Here is a 20302-nt window from a genome sequence, read left to right on the forward strand (position 1 = left end):
ACTATTCATTTACAGGGGTAATAGCATAGAGCTAAAATTGTTCAAGTACTCCCATGGATATTGTTTAGTTTATAAAAAGTTATTTCTTTAAAGTACACAGAATGACATCACCATTCCCAAAACCAACCCTGAGAAGATTTCTGAAAGGTTTCTATTAAAAGATGTAAGATATTTCCTAGGAAATGGAGCCTAATTCAAATTTACCCAGCCTCATCCAAGAGAGGACCAAGTTACTTTTTCAAAGTAGTCGAGTATCTTTTATTACTCGCACAGTCAAAAAGAAAACTTCTAGAAAATACGCAGTTATAGTTTGCAGATAGGGTTAACCGGGTGAAATAGCGACAAGGCATTTTCTCATGGAGTCATAGACTTACAGAATTTTAGAGTTAACAGGGACCTTAAAGACCATCTACTCCATAAACTAAGGCCCAATATGATAAATTACTTGTTCAGAATTGTTCATTTAGGCTTTGACTAGCCAGACCCTCTAAATCAAATCAAGCCACAACCAGAACTGCTAGACCCTTTATGACTCTTATTACTAGAGATACATCAAAATTAAGTATCCTACTGACACTGAAAACAGTGGTCTTGCCCAGAAAGCAGAGTTATTGTCTCAGTTCAGGATACATGCTCTAGATTTAGAACACAAAACTAAAGTCCATTTATATCAGAAAATGGAGGCTGAGAGGACAGTGAGTAGGAAACAATAGCGTCCTGTCATCCCTGGTAACTCTATTTAGCTGCCCATTACTCAGGTATTCTCCAGCCTTATTTGTGAAACTGTTCAGCTCTGTTTGGAGAACTGTTAGCCAATTTTAGTCACACTTTGAAAAATACAAAAAGTACCCTTTGTGAACCAATTTTTTTTTTTTTTTTTTTTTTTTTTTAAGACGGAGTCTTGCTGTTGCCCAGGCTGGAGTGCAGTGGCGTGATCTCGGCTCACTGCAATCTCTGCCTCCTGGGTTCAAGCAATTCTCCTGCCTCAGCCTCCCAAGTAGCTGGGACTACAGGTGCCCGCCACCACACCCTGCTAATTTTTTGTTTTTTGGTAGAGACGGGGTTTCACCGTGTTAGCCAGGATGGTCTCGATCTCCTGATCTCGTGATCCACCCGCCTTGGCCTCCCAAAGTGCTGGGATTACAGGCGTGAGCCACCACGCCTGGCCCCGGCTAATTTTTTTGTATTTTTAGTAGAGATGGGGTTTCGCCATGTTGGCCAGGCTAGTCTCAAACTCCTGACCTCAAGTGATCAGCCCACCTCAGCCTCCCAAAGTGCTAGGACTATAGGTGTGAGCCACCAAGCCCGGCCTGTGAACCAACTTTTATCACCTTCTCCAGTTCCAGAAACTAAATAATAATTTGGATAGTTTACCATAAATTCTGAAAATTAAAAAAAAAAAAAGTTTTAGCCGGGTGTGGTGGCTCATGCCTGTAATCTCGGCACATTGGGAGGCTGAGGCGGGTGGATCTCCTGAGGTCAGGAGTTTGAGACCACCCTGGCCAACGTAGTGAAACCCCATCTCTACTAAAAATACAAAAAATTAGCTGGGCGTGGTGGCAGGCGCCTGTAATCCCAGCTACTAGGGAGGCTGAGGCAGGAGAATCGCTTGAAGCCAGGAGGTGGAGGTTGCAGGGAGCCAAGATCGTGCCACTGCACTCTAGCCTTGGCAACAAGAGTGAAACTCCATCTCAAAAAAAGGAAAAAAAAAAGTTTTAAAATTATTAAGACATCACTTTACCTTTTTAAACTAGAACTGCTATTGTTTTGGGGCAAAAACAAGCACATAATTTTTAAATCATAATCACTTATTGAGTCATTGTGACTATATAAATATTTCATTTATACTGACTAAAGATAAAAACTTTTGGGGTATATGTTCATGGTAACTTTCAAGATATTTTCATTAAATGTTTAATAGATTCATTTATTCGATGTAGGATTTCTTTTTTTTCTTTTTTTTTGAGATGGAGTCTCACTCTGTTGCCCAGTCTGGAGTGCAGTGGTGTGATCTCATCTCGCTGCAATCTCCGCCTCCCAGGTTCAAGCGATTCTCCTACCTCAGCCTCCTGAGCAGCTGGGATTACAGGCATGCGCCACCATGCCCGGCTAATTTTTGTATTTTTAGTAGAGATGGGGTTTCACCATGCTGGCCAGGCTGGTCTCGAACTCCTGACCTCGTGATCCGCCCACCTCAGCCTCCCAAAGTGCTGGGATTACAGACGTGAGCCACCACGCCCGGCCCAGATGTAGGATTTCTAAAATAGGTAATGACAACAATAACAGAAAAAGAAGAGCCCCTGAAAGGTATCTCTGACCTCTAATTGTGACTATCTTACAAAACAGTGTATTAAAAGTTTAACATTACTCATAAAGATAAAAGGAAAAGAAAAACGATTTATTTATTTATTTTTTTTTTTTGAGACAGGGTCTCACTCTGTCACCCAGGCTGGAGTGCAGTGGTGCAATCATGGCTCACTGCAGCCTTGGTCTCCTGGCTCAAGCAATCCTCCTGTTTCAGCCCCCTGAGTAGCTGGACTACACAGGTGCACACCACTATACCTGACTAATTTTTGTAGAGATGGGGTTTTGCCATGTTGCCCAGGCTGGTCTTAAACTCCTGGACTCAAGCAATCCGCCTGTCTTGGCCTCCCAAAGTGCTGGGATTACAGGCATGAGCCATGGTGCCCAGCCCATAGTTTTTCTAAAATTGAAATACAATCATTAATATTTGGAGTTCTGAATTCTCTGGCTTAGGGGCCTCCTTGGTTTACTATATAATCGTGGGGAACCATTCTAGATATTTCTAAGTTGTGCAAATGTTCAAATAAAGCTTTTTAAAAAGACTAATGTCTTTCCTATTTTGACCTTCCTAAATTTAGTAAGCTTTCTAGTCCCTGAAGGCACAGTTTGAGTACAAATAAACCTCTACTGGTTTACGGTCAGTTTATAAACATACATTAGCCAGAAGCATGTAGCTGCAGAGACAGTTCTCAGAGGCTAATCATCTACTGGTGGCTCCAAATAGCTCCTATAATTGCATGGGTAGCCTACCTGACTTAAAAAAAATAAATATTTGATTACAAATGCCTTAAAGCAGCAATGAATATAGTGAGACACCAAATCCAAATTTCAACTCTAAGCTTTCTCTCAGATACAGAATATTAATACATAAAAACATTTATTCCCTCCATTTTCACAATTGGTCATGTGGACAAAGTACTCACTCCTTCTCCTGTGGGGATTTGCCCATTGATGTTAAGAGTTCGGAAGGGGGAATGAGTGGATAAGCGTTTATCCCATTCACTAGGCCGTGGTTCTGGTACAGACTCCATGAAGTTCTTTTTCAGCTCACTGATGCTGGCATGATGTTTTTTGATCTCCTCTTGACTCTTGTCTAAATCCTACAGTTGAAAGGACAAAGATGCAAAACAATACACAATCAGGACAAAGAACATAACCAAAGGCAACCCGTCAGAGACTGGGCACTGGTAGAAAACACACCACATCCAGGACAGATGTTACTAATCTGCATTCAAATTATAAATATACAACATGGTATATTTGCTTGCCTTTTTTTTTTCTTTAAATAAAGTGCTTTTCTTGGAAGCTGTGAAGTATCACAACTCCATAGCTGTTAGCAGTTATATAACCCATAAAGAACTCACGCCTTAATTTATGATTCTTCTTCCCATTATGACACAGCAGCAGATCTCTAACTTCTCATCCCAAGAAGGTAGTTCCACAACTCAATTAGCCTCAGCTTGATAATAAATTATTTTAGGCTCAGCTCAGGAGGATGGAGATAGCAATAGATAAACAAACTGTTTAATGAAGGCATGGTGAAACATACAACTTCCACCATTCTTGTCTTGTTGAGTTGCAAACATACAGTATCCTTCTATTTCTACCTGGAGATGGTTTTACTTCTCTATTACTAGGTGGCTGTTTTTGCTTTTTAAAAAACAAGAATAGCCCTTTTTTGATGTAAGAATTTATTACTGAAATTCCTAGTTAAAGGCTCCAGAGCAGACTGTTACTACCTCTGAAAAATCACCCAGAGGTACATAATACAATGACTTTTTTTCTTTGTCAATAATATGCACATAAACTAAAAGCCTTAGGCTTTCTAACTTCTAACAGCTTCACTTCATCACTTAGTACAACTCAAAACAGGGACTTCTTCCAATAACCTTCAAAGGATTGAGAGTGAGTTAACAAGAGTTCACCAAATACCTTATATATTTCCTTGACAATTTAAAATAATTCAACTGTTCCAGCAGATTAAATTTTTTAAAATTTTTATGGGTATATAGTAGGTATATATCCTAGCAAATTTGAATACTAGGCAACCTGAGGTACAGGCAAGCTATTAAAGGGATATTTCAGGGAGAAATGAACGAAGCTTAGGTTAATAAAGCATGAGCTAGAAATAATATTCAGGTTTACGTGAAAGGAGGCATATAACAACTTTCAAAAAGGGGACTTGGCCAAAAATAGTCTGGTAAATATAACTTGAAGACAAAAACTCAAATGTTCTTTGTCCAACAATACTTCAAAAAACCTTAAAAGATCTATGCTTGAGATCAAAACATGTGGGAGCCCATCACTTGATGACTGTAAAAAATTCTGTGTTTATTATATATCAAGGCAGCTTTGTATCCAAGAAAAGCATAATGCTAAATACATCTCCTAATATGCTGGGTGAATTTTGGATTTAGTCTTTCTTTTTTGGCTCTGTAGGAAAGAGCTGTATTGGGGTAAAAAATCAGAATTCATTTAAATAAAAATTTGCTTAACAGTTTTTTTCTGAGGGTAATACAGGTTTTAACTAAATAAAACTTTTTCAAAAGCAATGTCAAAGGGAAAACAGCATAAGAAGAATAATCAGTGAGACGATTTTGATTCTGTAGATATTCATTCAGAAAATTCATTAACTAGTCTATTCTTTTCATTTTTGCAAGACTGAACCATGTATACCTGCTTTGAGATCAAACAGAAAGCTAACTCCAAAAGGGCAATCCTGTAGCTACCCCAGAAGAGCATGTTTTGCTTGCTGGGATGAAATGTGAGTATATTTTATGAATATGGACTTCACTATGGGGAAACAACAGTTTGCACTTTTCTTCTGGCTGAAAGCAAGAAAAGCATGTCTAGTAGCTAAAGAAAAGCATGAACAAGCCCATTCAAAGACCCAGTGTTGGACTGAGCAACCAGACCCACCAGACATGTAAGGTCCTATGACCCAGCTCCTAACTGGAAATTAAAATCTGTTTGGGCCAAGAACAACTTAATACATTTGGGAGGGTTAAAAGTGTGAATAGAGCAAAACAAAAATGAGCAAGAGATGCTATGTAAAATGATAACTCTCTTAGTTAACCTCTTAATGTAAGAGACTTGTAATTTGCTACTCTTCTTGCCTAGCTTCAGATTGGCTTGGAACCTGGGAAAATAAATGTTTTGGTAAAACCAGTAGCTTCTGAGGGAGCTTTCTCCATCCTTCTTAGCTGGCTTTGTTGAAAACCTGTGGGGGCATAGAGTAAAATTAAGATCTCAAAGGGACTGTTCCAAATAGAATTTGTCATAGACAACTTGCTACAGGTTCTCTCTGGGAGATGGAGGAGGAGGCGGTAGATCTAAAAATGAACTCGACCTTATTTGTGCCAGAACAAAGCATTAGTGGGGGCGGGGTAGGAGAAGGGGGAGGAGGGATGCTTAAAAAAAAAAAAAAAAACCTGCTGGAGTGACAGATAACTTGAGAGAACTTCCTTACCGGGGAAAAAACTTCTAAAGAATGATGGCCAAATTACTTTGGCTGTGTTCAGGTTAGACACTTTTTGATGACTATCACTTCATAATTTTAACAGCAATCAAACAAAACACTTCATTAAATATAAAATGTTCTCAAAAGGCAGTTAGTGGTTTTAATTTTCAAACACACTTATTTAGAAATCCCCTCTCATGGCTGTCAATGAAATGCTGAGGGAAAAACACACCACACACAGGGACTTTGTGAGTCTCAGAAGCCATAACACACCTCATGGAACAAATGACAAATATATGATTGGTACTGCAGGTTCCAGTTAAGAGGAAGCACTGAAGATGAACTAGTCAGGAAATATGCATGTTTAGAATTTCAAGATGTTACACTGCCAAATAAAGGAAATCAACTGACCTTCACTATTCTTCCTAGTCTCTGAAGACGGAACTACTCAGGTCTAGTTTCAGATATGGGCTAAAACAAAGAGATCTAGTTGCCAAGTTTGAAATATCTGAGGGTCCAGCCTCAAAAAACTTCATGTTAAATGAGACAAATATATGTAAAGCACTTGGTATTGCACCCACCACACAATACATGTTTAATGAAGGCTGGGCATATTTTTTCTCAGAGATTTTATACTTAACAAGTACTCAAAATACAAGTATTGACAAGGAATAAGATGAGGTTTAAATAATTATTAGAGGCTATATATTAAGCCAGAGGTCTATCTAGTTTTTAAAGTTTAGGCTGGGTCCAGTGGCTCATGCCTGTAACCCCAGTACTTTGGGAGGCTAAGGCAGAAGGATCACTTGAGTCCAGGAGTTTAAGACCAGCCTGGGCAACATACTGAGATCCTGTCTCTACCAAAAATTTAAAAATTAGCTGGGCATTGTGGCGTGCACCCCTAGCCCCCAGCTACTCAGGAGATTGAGATGGGAGGATTGCTTGAGCCCAGGAGGCTGAGAGTGCAGTAAGCAGTGATTGAGCCACTGCACTCCAGCCTGGGTAACACTGTGAGACCTGCCTCAAAAAACAAAACAAAACAAAACAAAAACAAAGGCCGGGAGCAGTGGCTCACACCTGTAATCCCAGCACTTTGGGAGGCCAAGGCGGGCAGATCATGAGGTCAGGAGATCCAGACCATCCTGGCTAACATGGTGAAACCCCGTCTCTACTAAAAATACAAAAAATTAGCCGGACATGGTGGCGGGCACCTGTAGTCCCAGCTACTTGGGAAGCTGAGGCAGGAGAATGGCGTGAGCCCGGGAGGCGGAGCTTGCAGTGAGCTGAGATCGTGCCACTGCACTCTAGCCTGGGCGACAGAGCGAGACTCTGTCTCAAAAAAAATAAAAAGAAAATAAAAATTATATATATATATATGACCTATGTTGAATATAATGGGAAAATAATCTTACAAGTCCTATAGCAGACAGCATGTTGCTATTTCTGAGTGCAAAACAGTGTAGTTTAATAGAGTTGGATAGATCCTAACTCACATCTTGGCTTTCCAGTTCTGGGACTATAGGGAAATTGCTTAATCTCTTTGAAGTTCAATTTTCTCATCTTTAAAATAACAATCCCATACCCACAGGCCTGTTTTTATGATTAAACCATCTTATAGTAACTACTCATTAAATGCTAGGCTCCCCTCTTTCCTTCTTATATCTTACTTTTTCCCCCTCCCGACAGTTCTTCTGTCATTTTTCTATTATCTCCAATATTTTAAGTCCACTCTGAATTCCCTTCTTTTTCACACTCTCTTAATTCAGAGAATGAAAGAATAGTGCAAATTTGCATCCTGGGACATATGGAAGTTTACACTCTTGGAAAATTAAAGGAACTTTTAGCAATGGTGTAGAACTTTCTAAAGGTGGGTAAAACAATGGAACTATGAGAGGTAGAGGTAGTCCCAATCATATATTTTTCCAGGTAAGTATGACAGATAGAAACTAAAAAGAATCAGAAGGCGAGATGTTTGCATATCTTCATGTTCACCAACATGCAAAAGCATTTTAAACCTAAAGTTCCTTCATGCAATTGCATGCAAAACCAAATGCAGCATAGAATGAAGAAAAGGGGATCAGCAAAGAATGCAGAAGGTTCCAGGCAACCAACTGAAATAAGCTTCAAGTTCATACAAACCTCCAACATTAAATTGCTATGTCTGATATAAATGTTTTCACCATCTAGTCTTTCTCTCTTTTTCTGTGAAAATGAAAGGGGGGAAAAACAGAAAAGCATAAAAAATTAAAATGTTGTTCTTGCAGGAAAAAACTGAAAATTGGCAAACCAAAAAATATTTAAAATTAAATGTCCACAGCGCAGCATATGCCAACATGAAATGGTCAGAGAGCCACAAGGACACAGAGAGAACATGATTACCACAAGAAAATGATGACCTTTTTCATGAATGATGAAAGAATGTGATGATGTTATTTAAATAGACAGTGCTCCTGGCTTCATTGGCTTCTTATGTAACAAGCTGTTTTATCTTCATTTTTGAAACTGAACTGTTCGAGGGTTACCTTAAAACATATGACTAAAAAACGCTGAAACTCCATGTATCATGGAGTGAAGAAATGCTTTAAAAACATTATTTAGTTTTTGGGATGTATTTTATACTTAGTGGCACTGCAGTATGTAGATCTCTAATTATAAAATCTAATAAAAGATTAGATCTCTTTTATAAAAAAGATCTAAGAAAGATTATCATTTTATACATGATCAGCCAATAAATATATTCAGTTAACTGATTCAAACTGATTCATCCCACTCTATAGATGAAAAGAATGAGGCACACAGAAGTCGGTTGTACACAGTACTGGGAGTTGCTGCTACAGTGGGTGTTTTTTTGGAGACAGGGTCTTACTCTGTCACCTAGGCTGGAATGCAGTGGTGCAGCTGTGGCTCACTGCAGCCTTAACCTCCTGGACTCAAGTGATTCTCCTGCCTCAGCCTCCCAAGTAGCTGGGACTACAGAAGTGTATCACCATGCCTGGCTAATTTATTTTTATTTTTTGAAGAGATGGGGTCTCCCTATGTTGCCCAGGCTGGTCTTGAACTCCTGGGCTCAAGGGATCCTCTTGCCTCAACCTCCCGAAGTGCTGGGATTACTGGTGTGAGCCATCACAGCCAGCTATGATGGTTTTCATTTTATGCTAAATGTATATAAAATATTATCAATTATTCCAAGAATATGATGTCACTGTGAAAGAGTTCTTATACATTTTTAAATATAAAAGATAGGTTTGACTCTCACTGATTAATTCATTTTGCTTAAAAAGATATTTTGCTACTGAAAAGTTTACGGAAACTTTTCAACATATAGTACAGGATTATGGTTTCTTCAGTTTATGTAAATATATGTGTACATCTGTCACCCAGGGCTGGAGCATGGTGGCACGATCTCAGCTCACTGCAACCTCCACCTCCCAGGTTCAAGTGATTCTCATGCCTCAGCCTCCCAAGTAGCTGGGATTAAAGGCGTGCACCAACACGCCTGGCTAATTTTTGTATTTTTAGTAGAGACGTGGTTTCACCATGTTGGCCAGGCTGGTCTCAAACTCCTGACCGCAAGTGATCCTCCTGCCTCGGCCTCCCAAGGTGCTGGGATTATAGGCGTGAGCCAATGCGCCTGGCCCATATCCGTTATTTGAAAGTATTAACAACTCCTGATTAAAAGAAATCAATGAAAAGAATGGATCACTGTCTTTTTAATGCACTGTAAGTCAGCATGGGTGAAATGGCAATGTAGTTTTGTGAAAGTGAAAAATGGCTAACCTTCCTCATTCTTATCAGATCTTCAGTTTTTTCTGCAAGCTTCTGTTTTGCCATAATTTAAAAAAGAAAGAAAAATGATAAAATGTTGCTCACTGAAGTTTGTTTGAACCTTCATTTTATAATTTTTTTAAGGAAAAGGGAGTAAGGGAGAAGAAAAAAACTGACGGGGTGGAGGGAAAGAGGAACAAGTGGCCTATTGGCACAAACCTGTGTTTGGTCACCATTTGAGGTGGGTACTGTCACCTCGATGTGGGTTTTTTCCACCTACATTTAAGAAATAAAAGTAGTAAAAACATTTTAGGTTAGTAGGTTTCTATGAATAGTGTTGTTTCCAAATAAGCTGCATCTTTAAGCTGGTTGTGAAATACGCTGATATGTAATCATCATGATGCAGTCTTATGGAGGGTGTTACAGGGAAGGATATTACTCCCAAAAGTCATCTGTGTTTACCATCACATTTTCAAGGCTGAAAAGGTAATATGGATATCCAAATTATCAAAAAAGAAAATTAAGGTAAGTATTCTATTGATGAAGAAAATATATTTTTATACTTATTTATAAAAAAGTACCCACTAAAAAGAATAATTTAGGCTTATTTAATGCAATAGCCCATGTTTTTGTTTTGCCTTTAAAAACTGATCTGGAAGTACTTTAAATAACATTTAAAAACAAATTTACATATGAAGTTATCAACGTATGACATATATGACAAGAAGAAAAAGAAAATCTTTAGTTAAAGCACACATGTAATAAACCACATATGACACCAAACTGGTAAACACAAAGGATTTTGTTAGTTGAACAATATACTTAAAGAGGCACTTCATTCTTCAGTTTATTACACAACAAAACATTACAATAAACCCAATTTAAATTGTAACTGACTCATGAAATTACTCCCAGGGCTGGCTTATAAACAAGCACATGCAGGATTCAGCTGCAACATTCAACACACTGCAATCTCCTCTAGGGAGGTGGAGCCTATGTGTTTGGTAGAAGGGCAAGACTCATCCTTGACATTAATAGCAGAAAGTGAATAGCTAAGGTCTCCTGCCTAGCTTTGAAATACCTTTAGTAACGTCATTTTATACATAGAAAATGGAGTAATTATTAAAAAAAAAAACAGACTATTAAGAGGGAGCATAATAGAGTGAGCAACGCCCAAAGCATTGGATATTTTAAATTAAAAAATTGATTATTTTTACTAAGGGCTAAATCACTTTGTATCATTAAGTTCTTTACAGAACCTCATCAATCTGTGGTGTTGATATTCTTTTTAATCACACTAAGCGGCATTACTTTGGAGTATAATGTCATTGTGCTATTTTCCCTAGACTGAGTCTAAAAAACCTAAGAGAGCACCAAAATTAGTGACACCGTCAAGTGTTAAGTTAAGCACACCCCATTACAGCACTTTAACTACCAGGGGTAATTAACGGTTTGGGGTTATTTCTTTCTTTTTTTTTTTTTTGAGACAGAGTCTCACTCTGTCACCCAGACTGGAGTGCAGGCGCGATCTCGGCTCACTGCAAGCTCCGCCTCCCGGGTTCACACCATTCTCTTGCCTCAGCCTCCCAAGTAGCTGGGACTACAGGCGCCCGCCACCATGCCTGGCTAATTTTTTGTATTTTTAGTAGAGATGGGGTTTCACCGTGTTAGCCAGGATGGTCTCGATCTCCTCACCTTGTGATCCACCCGCCTCAGCCTCCCAAAGTGCTGGGATTACAGGCGTGAGCCACTGCGCCTGGCTGGTTTTGGGTCATTTCTACTTTGAGTCCCAGCATACTTGCTGTGTGGTCATTAACAAGTTTTTTTACCCCTCAGAGCTTAAACTTCTTATGGATAAAATGGAGATGATGTCTTCCCAGAATTGTACATTTAGCAAACAATACCGTTAAATTATTTTACAAAGCTTAAATTCCTTGTTCAAATGAATAATGACTTCTTTTTGCTTTGGATCTTCATTAATCCAATAGCAGAAAACTGAGAGCCTCTACTTCAGTTTAAGAATTGAGGCCAACCTGGGGTGGGGGGAGTAGGGAGGGATAGCATTGGGAGATATACTTAATGCTAGATGACGAGTTAGTGGGTGCAGCGCACCAGCATGGCACATGTATACATATGTAACTAACCTGCACATTGCGCACATGTACCCTAAAACCTAAAGTATAATAATAATAAATTAATTAATTAATTAAAAAAAAAAAGAATTGAGGCCAGCTGGGTGCGGTGGCTCACGCCTGTAATCCCAGCACTTTGGGAGGCCGAGGTGGGCGGATCACCTGAGGTCAGGAGTTCGAGATAATCCTGGCCAACATGGTGAAACCGTCTCTACCAAAAATACAAAAATTAGCTGGGCATGGTGGCAGGCATCTGTAATCCCAGCTACTCAGGAGGCTGAGGCAGGAGAATCACTTGAACCCAAGAGGCGGAGGTTGCAGTGAGCTGAGATCACACCATTGCACTCCAGCCTGGGTGACACAGCAAGCCTCCGTCTCAAAAAAAAGAATTGAGGCCAAGTAGCAACAGTAGTTCTGTGTATGCCCCTACACAGAAGATTAAATGAGATAATATACATGGGGGAGACAGTACCTACCGGCATACTTGCAGAATATATCTCGTTAAAATGACAACAAAAAGCTATCTCTATCTGGCACGAAACTAATGTCAGATAATGAAATTTACAGTTACAAGGCTACTTTATCACTACTATTGCTTTATATAATAAATACGGCTTCAAGTAAATGCCATAGTTTTTTTTTTTTTTTTTTTTGAGACGGAGTCTCGTTCTGTCACCCAGGCTGGAGTGCAGTGGCGCGATCTCGGCTCACTGCAAGCTCCGCCTCCCGGGTTCACGCCATTCTCCTGCCTCGGCCTCCCGAGTAGCTGGGACTACAGGCGCCTGCCACGACGCCTGGCTAATTTTTTGTATTTTTAGTAGACGGGGTTTCACCATGTTGGCCAGGATGGTCTCAATCTCCTGACCTTGTGATCCGCCTGCCTCGGCCTCCCAAAGTGCTGGGATGGGATTACAGGCGTGAGCCACCGTGCCCGGCCCTCTTTTTTTTTTTTTTTTTTTTTTTTGAGACAGAGTCTTGCTCTGTTGCCCAGACTGGCGTGGCGTGCAGTGGCACAATCTCAGCTCACTGCAACCTCTGCCCCCAGGTTCAAGTGATTCTCCTGCCTCAGCCTCCCAAATAGCTGGGATTACAGGTGTCTGCCAGCAGGCCCAGCTAATTTTTGTATTTTTAGTAGAGACGGGGTTTTGCCATGTTGGCCAGGCTGTGATCCACCCGTCTTGGCCTCCCAAATTGCTGGGATTACGGGCATGAGCCACCGTGCCTGCCGCCATAGTTATTTTCTAACTGCTACATATAAAATCAGTTCAGAGTCCCCCTTAATTCTGCCACCACTATTACAATAAGTTATCAGAGGTGGCCTTCAGTCTCATTTCAACACAAGTATCTCGAATCATATATTTATGTAGAATTAATTGGCAACAAAGACCCCCTATTGGCACTTAAAATGGAAAGCATATACCAGGTAGTGATCTGTTCACTCTGCCAAGTTCCCAAGAGCAAAGGGAGCCTATTGTTGAAGATATTTATGTCTGTGTCATAGGCAAAAAGGAGAAAAAGTGAGTCAGCAGAAAGCCAGAGGAATCTTAGCCACTAGGAAGATTCCCCTGACAATTCCAGTAATCCAACACTTTTTAGTTAGTATAACAAATAGAGGGATAGTCAAAAGTGCCTGGTGAGATATTCTAACATTAAGAACTGAGGAGGTAGTCTAACATTAAACAGGCATTGTTGACATGAACCTGATGACCAATGTCATAAACATTTGGCTAGGTACAAAAATGTAAACACCTACCATTCACTCAATCTGTTTTTCTCTCTGGACTCAAGGTAGTACCAAATGGGCAGTAAAACTGTATGTCACATTTAACAGTTTATTTATTATTATTATTTTTTGAGACGGAGTCTTGCTCTGTCACTCAGGCTGGAGAGTGCAGTGGTGTGATCCGGGCTCACTGCAACCTCTGCCTCCCAGGTTCAGGCAACTCTCCTGCCTTAACCTCCCCAGTAGCTGGGATTACAGGCACCTGCCACCACACCCAGCTAATTTTTGCATTTTTAGTAAAGATGGGGCTTCACTATTTGAGACAGGGTCTCACTTTGTCACCCAGGCTGAAGTGCAGTGGGCGATCTCGGCTCACTGAAGCCTCCTCAACCTCTCAGGTTCAAGCTATCCTTCTGTCTCAGCCCCCGCAAGGAGCTGGGACTACAGATGTGCGTCACCATACCCAACTAGTTTTTTTATTTTTTGTAGACATGGGGTTTCACCATTTTGCCAAAGCTGGTCTTGAACTCCTGGGCTCAAGGGATCCGCCCACCTCGCTCTCCCAAAGTGCTAGGATTACAGGTGAGAGCCTCCACACCTGGCCTAACAGTTTGTTTTTTTTTTTAAATATAATCAAAACATAATTAGACTGTCCACTGCTCTAGAGATAAACTAGATATTGATCTGGCTCCAAAAGAACAAGGTTAATCCATCTGCCAAAGCGAGAACACTTACTAAGATCTTATGCAGTTAAAAAAAATTTTTTTTAAATTTCTTAACAGACATATAAAAATGTAATTCTTCTTATGAAGACTGCTTCTCATAATTCCTGTTGCCAACAGTAAGACCTATATTTATTTCAATAAATCTGAGCTAGCACTTCGATTCCATCACTGCTTAAATGTGTTTACAAAGCTTAACATATAAAAGGTCAGTCTAGTCACTGTCTAGGAAATCTGCTAATTAAATTGGTGATTTTTCAACACAGTGCAGTGACTGTGGGTACAATTAACTCAGAACCATAGGCAACTCAGCAGTACAACCTCTCCTACATAATGAATCTTCTCCTTTTTGTGAAGGTACTTAAGATTTGAGCAACCACATAGATGCGCTTTATGTAATACTAGTTCTTTGGAAATGTGCATACATCCATCTTAGAAAATAAAATTCTATTTTAATCACAATAGCAGAGCTTAGTCTTAAAAAGCAATGTGGAGATTCCTTCCAGATGAGTAAAAATTATTTTAAAAAGCAGAGGATCAATCATACTGATGTGTTTTATAAGATCATTAAAAAAAAATAATAGTTGGGGCCAGGCGCGGTGGCTCACGCCTGTAATCCCAGCACTTTGGGAGGCCGAGGCAGGCGGATCACAAGGTCAGGAGATCAAGACCATCCTGGCTAACACGGTGAAACCCCGTCTCTACTAAAAATACAAAAAATTAGCCGGGCGTGGTGGCGGGCGCCTGTAGTCCCGGCTAATCGGGAGGCTGAGGCAGGAGAATGGCGTGAACCCAGGAGGCGGAGTTTGCAGTGAGCCAAGATTGCACCACTGCACTCCAGCCTGGGTGACAGAGCGAGACTCCATCTCAAATAAATAAATAAATAAATAAATAAAAATAATAGTTGGGTCAAGGAGTGGGTCACCTTATAACTTCTGAGATAGCTTACAGTCTTACTGACATAACTCTATGAAAATATTTTACAGGTTCATAGGAGACATCTTCATTTAGAAATAATGAGGAATAACTTTGTTGAGTCTATGAGAATAAGCAATTGCTTTGAAAACGTTCCTGGTCAAAAAGTTAAGGCCTCTAAATCACAAAGTGAGTTAGCTAGGTATTTGGACTGATGACATACCTTCCATGCTTCTGTGGGCTCTGGCTCAGCTTGCTCAGGTGGCTCGTCTTCCTTTTTCACTTCAGCCTTCACTGTTTCCTTCTGTGCTTTAGGGACCACTGTTTTCTTAGCAGAGGCATCTAGGACGCCACCTTCTGCAACCTGACCCTGAGCAATGGCGGGTGCAGAAGTGGGCCGAGGACTTCGGTCTGCCGAATCGACAGCTGCTGCTATGTGAGAAAGGGAAAAGGGAAGCATAAGTAAAGGCCAGAGCTACTGTATTATTTCAAAGTCACCAGGCAAAATAATTGTGAATCCAGGATACATACGAATGTTAGAGTGTGTAGTGGGCTATCACACAGAGTGTAAAAAATAAATCATTAGTGCTCTGCCAGGGAACTGATAGCAACAAGAAAGTTAAATGTACCCTCAGTAGAAAGGCTAAAATGTGTTAATGATCATGTTCCATGAATGCTGAATTCAGGGGAGACAAGATCAAAGAAACAAAATAGAAAATCCATTTATGCTGTAATTTTAGTTTCAAAAACCTGCAATGTTGTCTATGGCAGGAAAAAAAGGGTTAACTAAAAGGTCATGAGGCCTTTTAAAAATAAAGATGTGTTCATTTTTAGGTTATTTCAGGAACCTAAAAATATATTGTAAGAAAAAAGAATTAAGTCTGATTTCTTCTGTAAGCCCCCCTGGAATGATTACAAAATAACTTGATAAATGGCTCTTCTGGTAAGACATGAACTACTTTCTGATGCTTGTAAGGACAAATATTTGAACCAGATGCTCTCCCTTTTAATAATAATATCATTTGATTAAAATAACATAAATTCAAAATCTTTGACTGTCAGGCCTCAAACCTAAACAAAAATATCTTTTGAGTTCTGTCCTACTATCTCTCAGCCTTACCAATTTGTATTACAGCTCTTATTCTCTAATATATTTAGGGCAGTGGTTCTCAACTGGAGTAAATTGTCCCCAGAGAATATTTGGCAATGTCTAGAGACATTTTTGTTGTTGTAACAGAGGAGGGGAGAGAGAGGAGGTACTGGCATCCAGTGCATAGAGGCTGAAGTTACTGAGGTTGAGAAAGCTTAATTTAGGGGAAAAGTTGTATAGACTGTTTTAGAGAGAATAAACTATACAGACTTATGATAAAATCTTGATCTTTTCAAAGAGCCAATTGTTGTTTTGGAATATTTGGTATCTAAGTTTTAGACAGCTTACTTCAAAACAATCACTCATACTCTTTTTATGGTTTTTATGTTCATTCTTTCAGGGATATAAAACATTTACACTTTGTAATAAAACTTCACTTATCTGACAGTATCTAGGAATGAAAGTGTTTTTCTGCATGATTTAGTATTTCTGATAACATATTGCTATCCTCTTTTGTACTGAGACTTTTTTTTTTTTAAAGATGGAGTCTCACCCTGTCGCCTAGGCTGGAGTGCAATGGCATGATCTCGGCTCACTGCAATCTCCGCCTCTCAGGTTTAAGTGATTCTCCTGCCTCAGCCTCCCCAGTAGCTGGGACCACAGGCACGTGCCATCATGCCTGGCTAATTTTTTGTATCTTTAGTAGAGATGGGGTTTCACTATGTTGGCCAGGCTGGTCTCGAACTCCTGACCTCAAGTGATCTGCCTGCCTTGGCCTCCCAAAGTCCTGGGATTACAGGCGTGAGCCACCGCTCCCGGCCAAGACTCTTATATTTTAATCAATTTGCATGGAAATCAATAATTTTTATTATATACTTTCCTGCATTCTTAAACTGACTATAACTGAACATAATTCATCCTGAAAGTTTTAGATTTGTAAACTGTAAGGATCAGATAAAGGAATTCCATGAATCTGAACAGATAAAAACTTTAAATTCCCAACTACTTCATACAACAATATTAACAAAGAAATGCTTGGCCAGGCACGGTGGCTCACACCTGTAATCCCCGCACTTTGGGAGGCCAAGGTGGGAGGATCACCTGAGGTCAGGAGTTCGAGACCAGCCTGGTCAACATGGTGAAACGTTGTCTCTACTAAAAATACAAAAATTAGCCAAGTGTGGCGGTGGGCGCCTGTAGTCATAGTTACTCAGGAGGCTGAGGCAGGAGAATCGCTTGAACCCGAGAGGCAGAGGTTGCAGTGAGCTGAGATCATGCCACTGCACTCCAGCCTGGGCAACAGAGCCAGACTCTGTCTCAAAAAAAAAAAGAAAAAGAAAAAGAAAGAAATGCTCATTACCCTGTCGTAATTTCCAATGAAAGAACTAATTCCTTAGAGGATATATAGGAAAAACAGCAGAAATTCAAGAATCCCCTTTATCGGCCAGGCGTGGTGGCTCACGCCTGTAATCCCAGCACTTTGGGAGGCCAAGGTGGGTGGATCACGAGGTCAGGAGATTGAGACCATCCTGGCTAACACAGTGAAACCCGTCTCTACTAAAAAATACAAAAAATTAGCTGGGCGTGGTGGTGGGCGTCTGTAGTCCCAGTTACTTGGGAGGCTGAGGTGGGAGAATGGCGTGAACCCAGGAGATGGAGCTTGCAGTGAGCCGAGATCGTACCACTGCACTCTAGCCTGGGCAACAGAGCGAGACTCTGTCTCAAAAAAAAAAAAAAAAAAAAAAGGATCTCCTTTATCTTTCCATGAAAAATCTGTGGCCTCTTGCACAGATTGCTACTACTGGGTTAGTAGTAATAACTCTGGATTAGCACAGAGCTACTACTAATGGGTGCTTTAAGCACTTTAAGCAGTCACTGCAAGAATGGCAGATGGCAGACCAAACCTGACAACACAGGGGAATGTGACAAAATATTTTGCTCACAGTTGTGTTTAAGTATCATTATACATGTGTATTCACACCTCCTCTCAAAGAATTAATTCAACTATGCCTGGCATCATAGAAACTTAGCCCATGCTTTCACCATGTGTTATTTTGCCACTTGTCTTTGGTTTCAATCCAGTACTAATATTGCAGAGCCAAATGATTTATGTCTTCAGCATTCCTAGCCTTGGCAATCTGTACTGTATGTGGAAAAGAAGGTATTAGTGTGGAAACTGACAGAAACAGAGTTCACAGATTGGAAAAATAATAACATTACAATAAAAAGCCCTGGCTGTGAAAGGCTGCATGGAATAGAGGCAAAAGCCAAATCACGAATCTTAGGCCCACATTCAGTCACATGTAGTAGTGTGTCCTAAGGCATGGAGCTTAATCCTACAAACTTTAGTTTAATCATCTGTAAAATATGGAAGATATTAACTCTATAATATCATGGTAGTGATCATGGCTTTTTTTAACAGCTTTTTTTGAGATATAATTCACATACCATACAGTTCACTCATTTAAAATATGTAATTCAATGCTTTTTAGTATATTCACAGTGTTGGGGGTAGGGATTGCTTTTTAAGATGTGTGGGTCTTCAGTTTTATTAATTCAGCTATTAATATTTACAATATTTTGGTGCATATATAGACAACACATAACTTTAAAAATCCAGTATCTCCCATATCTGAGGGTCTACATAAAGAAAAATGCTGATGGTGACCCACTAATTTCAATACTATATTGCTCTTAGCTGACAACAGAAACTTAGATAGTTATATACTAGAGCAGTAAAGAATAAAATTCAAACCATCAGACTGAGTAAAGGCAAACAACTTCTACTTCTAGCTGTTATTTACTAGCACAATTTCTGCTAGTATGCAGTAGGGTGGTTCTTTTATCAGAGGACCACATAAATCATTTGTAGATCTTGAAAAACAAAAAAATCAGATGATGCTCAGGCCCACTCTAGTGAGATGAGCTATACAAGAGTGAGGCTTGGGCATGTGTTTTGTTTTAAAGCTCCAAAGGTGATAAGGACGTACACCCGTGGCAAGAATCACTGTAACCACTACTCACCAAATGGATGAACTACCTGGTTGTGTGGCCCTTTCTTTTGTGCTCCAGTTTCCTCATGAGTAAAACTGTAATTCCTAAATGCTTTTTCTTATTGACTAAGTTGCTAGTATTAAATAGGAATACATAGAAATGGTTTGAAAAGCAAAAAGTGCAAGAAAAATATAATCTTTGTCACCATTATTAGCTATGCTTGCAACTTACTACTCTATCATAAAACTGGGATCTGAACCAGTTTTGGTACTCCAGCTGGTGAAGCAGATGCTCTGAGCACCACACATAACAGAAAAGAAAGGGAATGCTCATTTTTATCATTAAAATAAGACCCCTTATAAAGCAATTCTTGTAAAAGTTTCCCTGGTACACCTTTGATACTTAGAGAAGTATCTTAGGAAAGGAGGGAAAAATAGTTCCACAGACATATTTCCAGTTTTTATACTATAGCACAAAGAGAAAAATAAGACATTTAAAAACAGAACTACAAAAAAAATTGTCCTATTCAGTTTATATGCACTTCAGATACTTAAAAGATATGCAAAATGCTTAGAACAGTGCCTGGAACATACTAAGTGCTCAACGAATATTGACTATTAACTTTTATTCTACTCTTTCTAAAAAAAAGAAGTCATCATGGTGAAGAGTAAAAAGCATGGGCCTAGGAGAATGGTCCTGGATTCCCTTCTAATTCTTTCCAACTAGCTATGTGACCTTAGGCAAGTCACTTACATTCTAAGGTTAAGTTGTAAGAAATAATGAATATTAATGAGTATCTAGTTCAAGAAATTTTTTAAAAAACAGCTCAATAAGTGTAAAGAAAATAATAGGCCGGGCACAGTGGCTCACGCCTGTAATCCTAGCACTTTGGGACGCCGAGGCGGGTGGATCACCTGAGGTCAGGAGTTCGAGACCAGCCTCAACATGGAGAAACCCCATCTCTACTAAAAATACAAAATTAGCCAGGCGTGGTGGTGCACGTCTGTAATCCCAGCTACTTGGGAGGCTGAGGCAGGAGAATTGCTTGAACCTGGGAGGCAGAGATTGCGGCACGCCGAGATCGTGCCATTGCACTACTCCAGCCTAGGCAACAAGAGTGAAACTCCGTCTCAAAAAAAAAAAAAAAGAAAATAATAAAGATATGAGCTGCCATGAGTTACAGTATATATAATAGGA

General features: G+C 39.8%; 1 protein-coding gene across 50 annotated transcripts in view; it reads right to left on the bottom strand.

Moving 5' to 3' along the window:
* EPB41 (erythrocyte membrane protein band 4.1) overlaps positions 1-20302 on the bottom strand; it is a 233095-nt gene that overhangs the window by 51964 nt on the left and 160829 nt on the right. For 13 of the 50 annotated variants that reach the window (XM_063667050.1, XM_063667054.1, XM_063667027.1 and 10 more), the window contains 3 exons: positions 15245-15453; positions 7904-7966; positions 3228-3404 (listed from right to left, as the gene is read on the bottom strand). In XM_063667050.1, coding sequence (XP_063523120.1) covers positions 3228-3404; positions 7904-7966; positions 15245-15453 — 449 coding nt within the window. Of the gene's footprint in view, positions 1-3227; positions 3405-7903; positions 7967-9541; positions 9584-9748; positions 9806-15244; positions 15454-20302 lie in introns of all 50 variants that reach the window. The other 37 variants (XM_054497881.2, XM_063666934.1, XM_063666989.1 and 34 more) reach the window with 8 other exon arrangements.

The sequence above is a fragment of the Pongo pygmaeus genome, chromosome 1 (genome assembly GCF_028885625.2).
Source record: "Pongo pygmaeus isolate AG05252 chromosome 1, NHGRI_mPonPyg2-v2.0_pri, whole genome shotgun sequence".
NCBI lineage: Eukaryota > Metazoa > Chordata > Mammalia > Primates > Hominidae > Pongo > Pongo pygmaeus.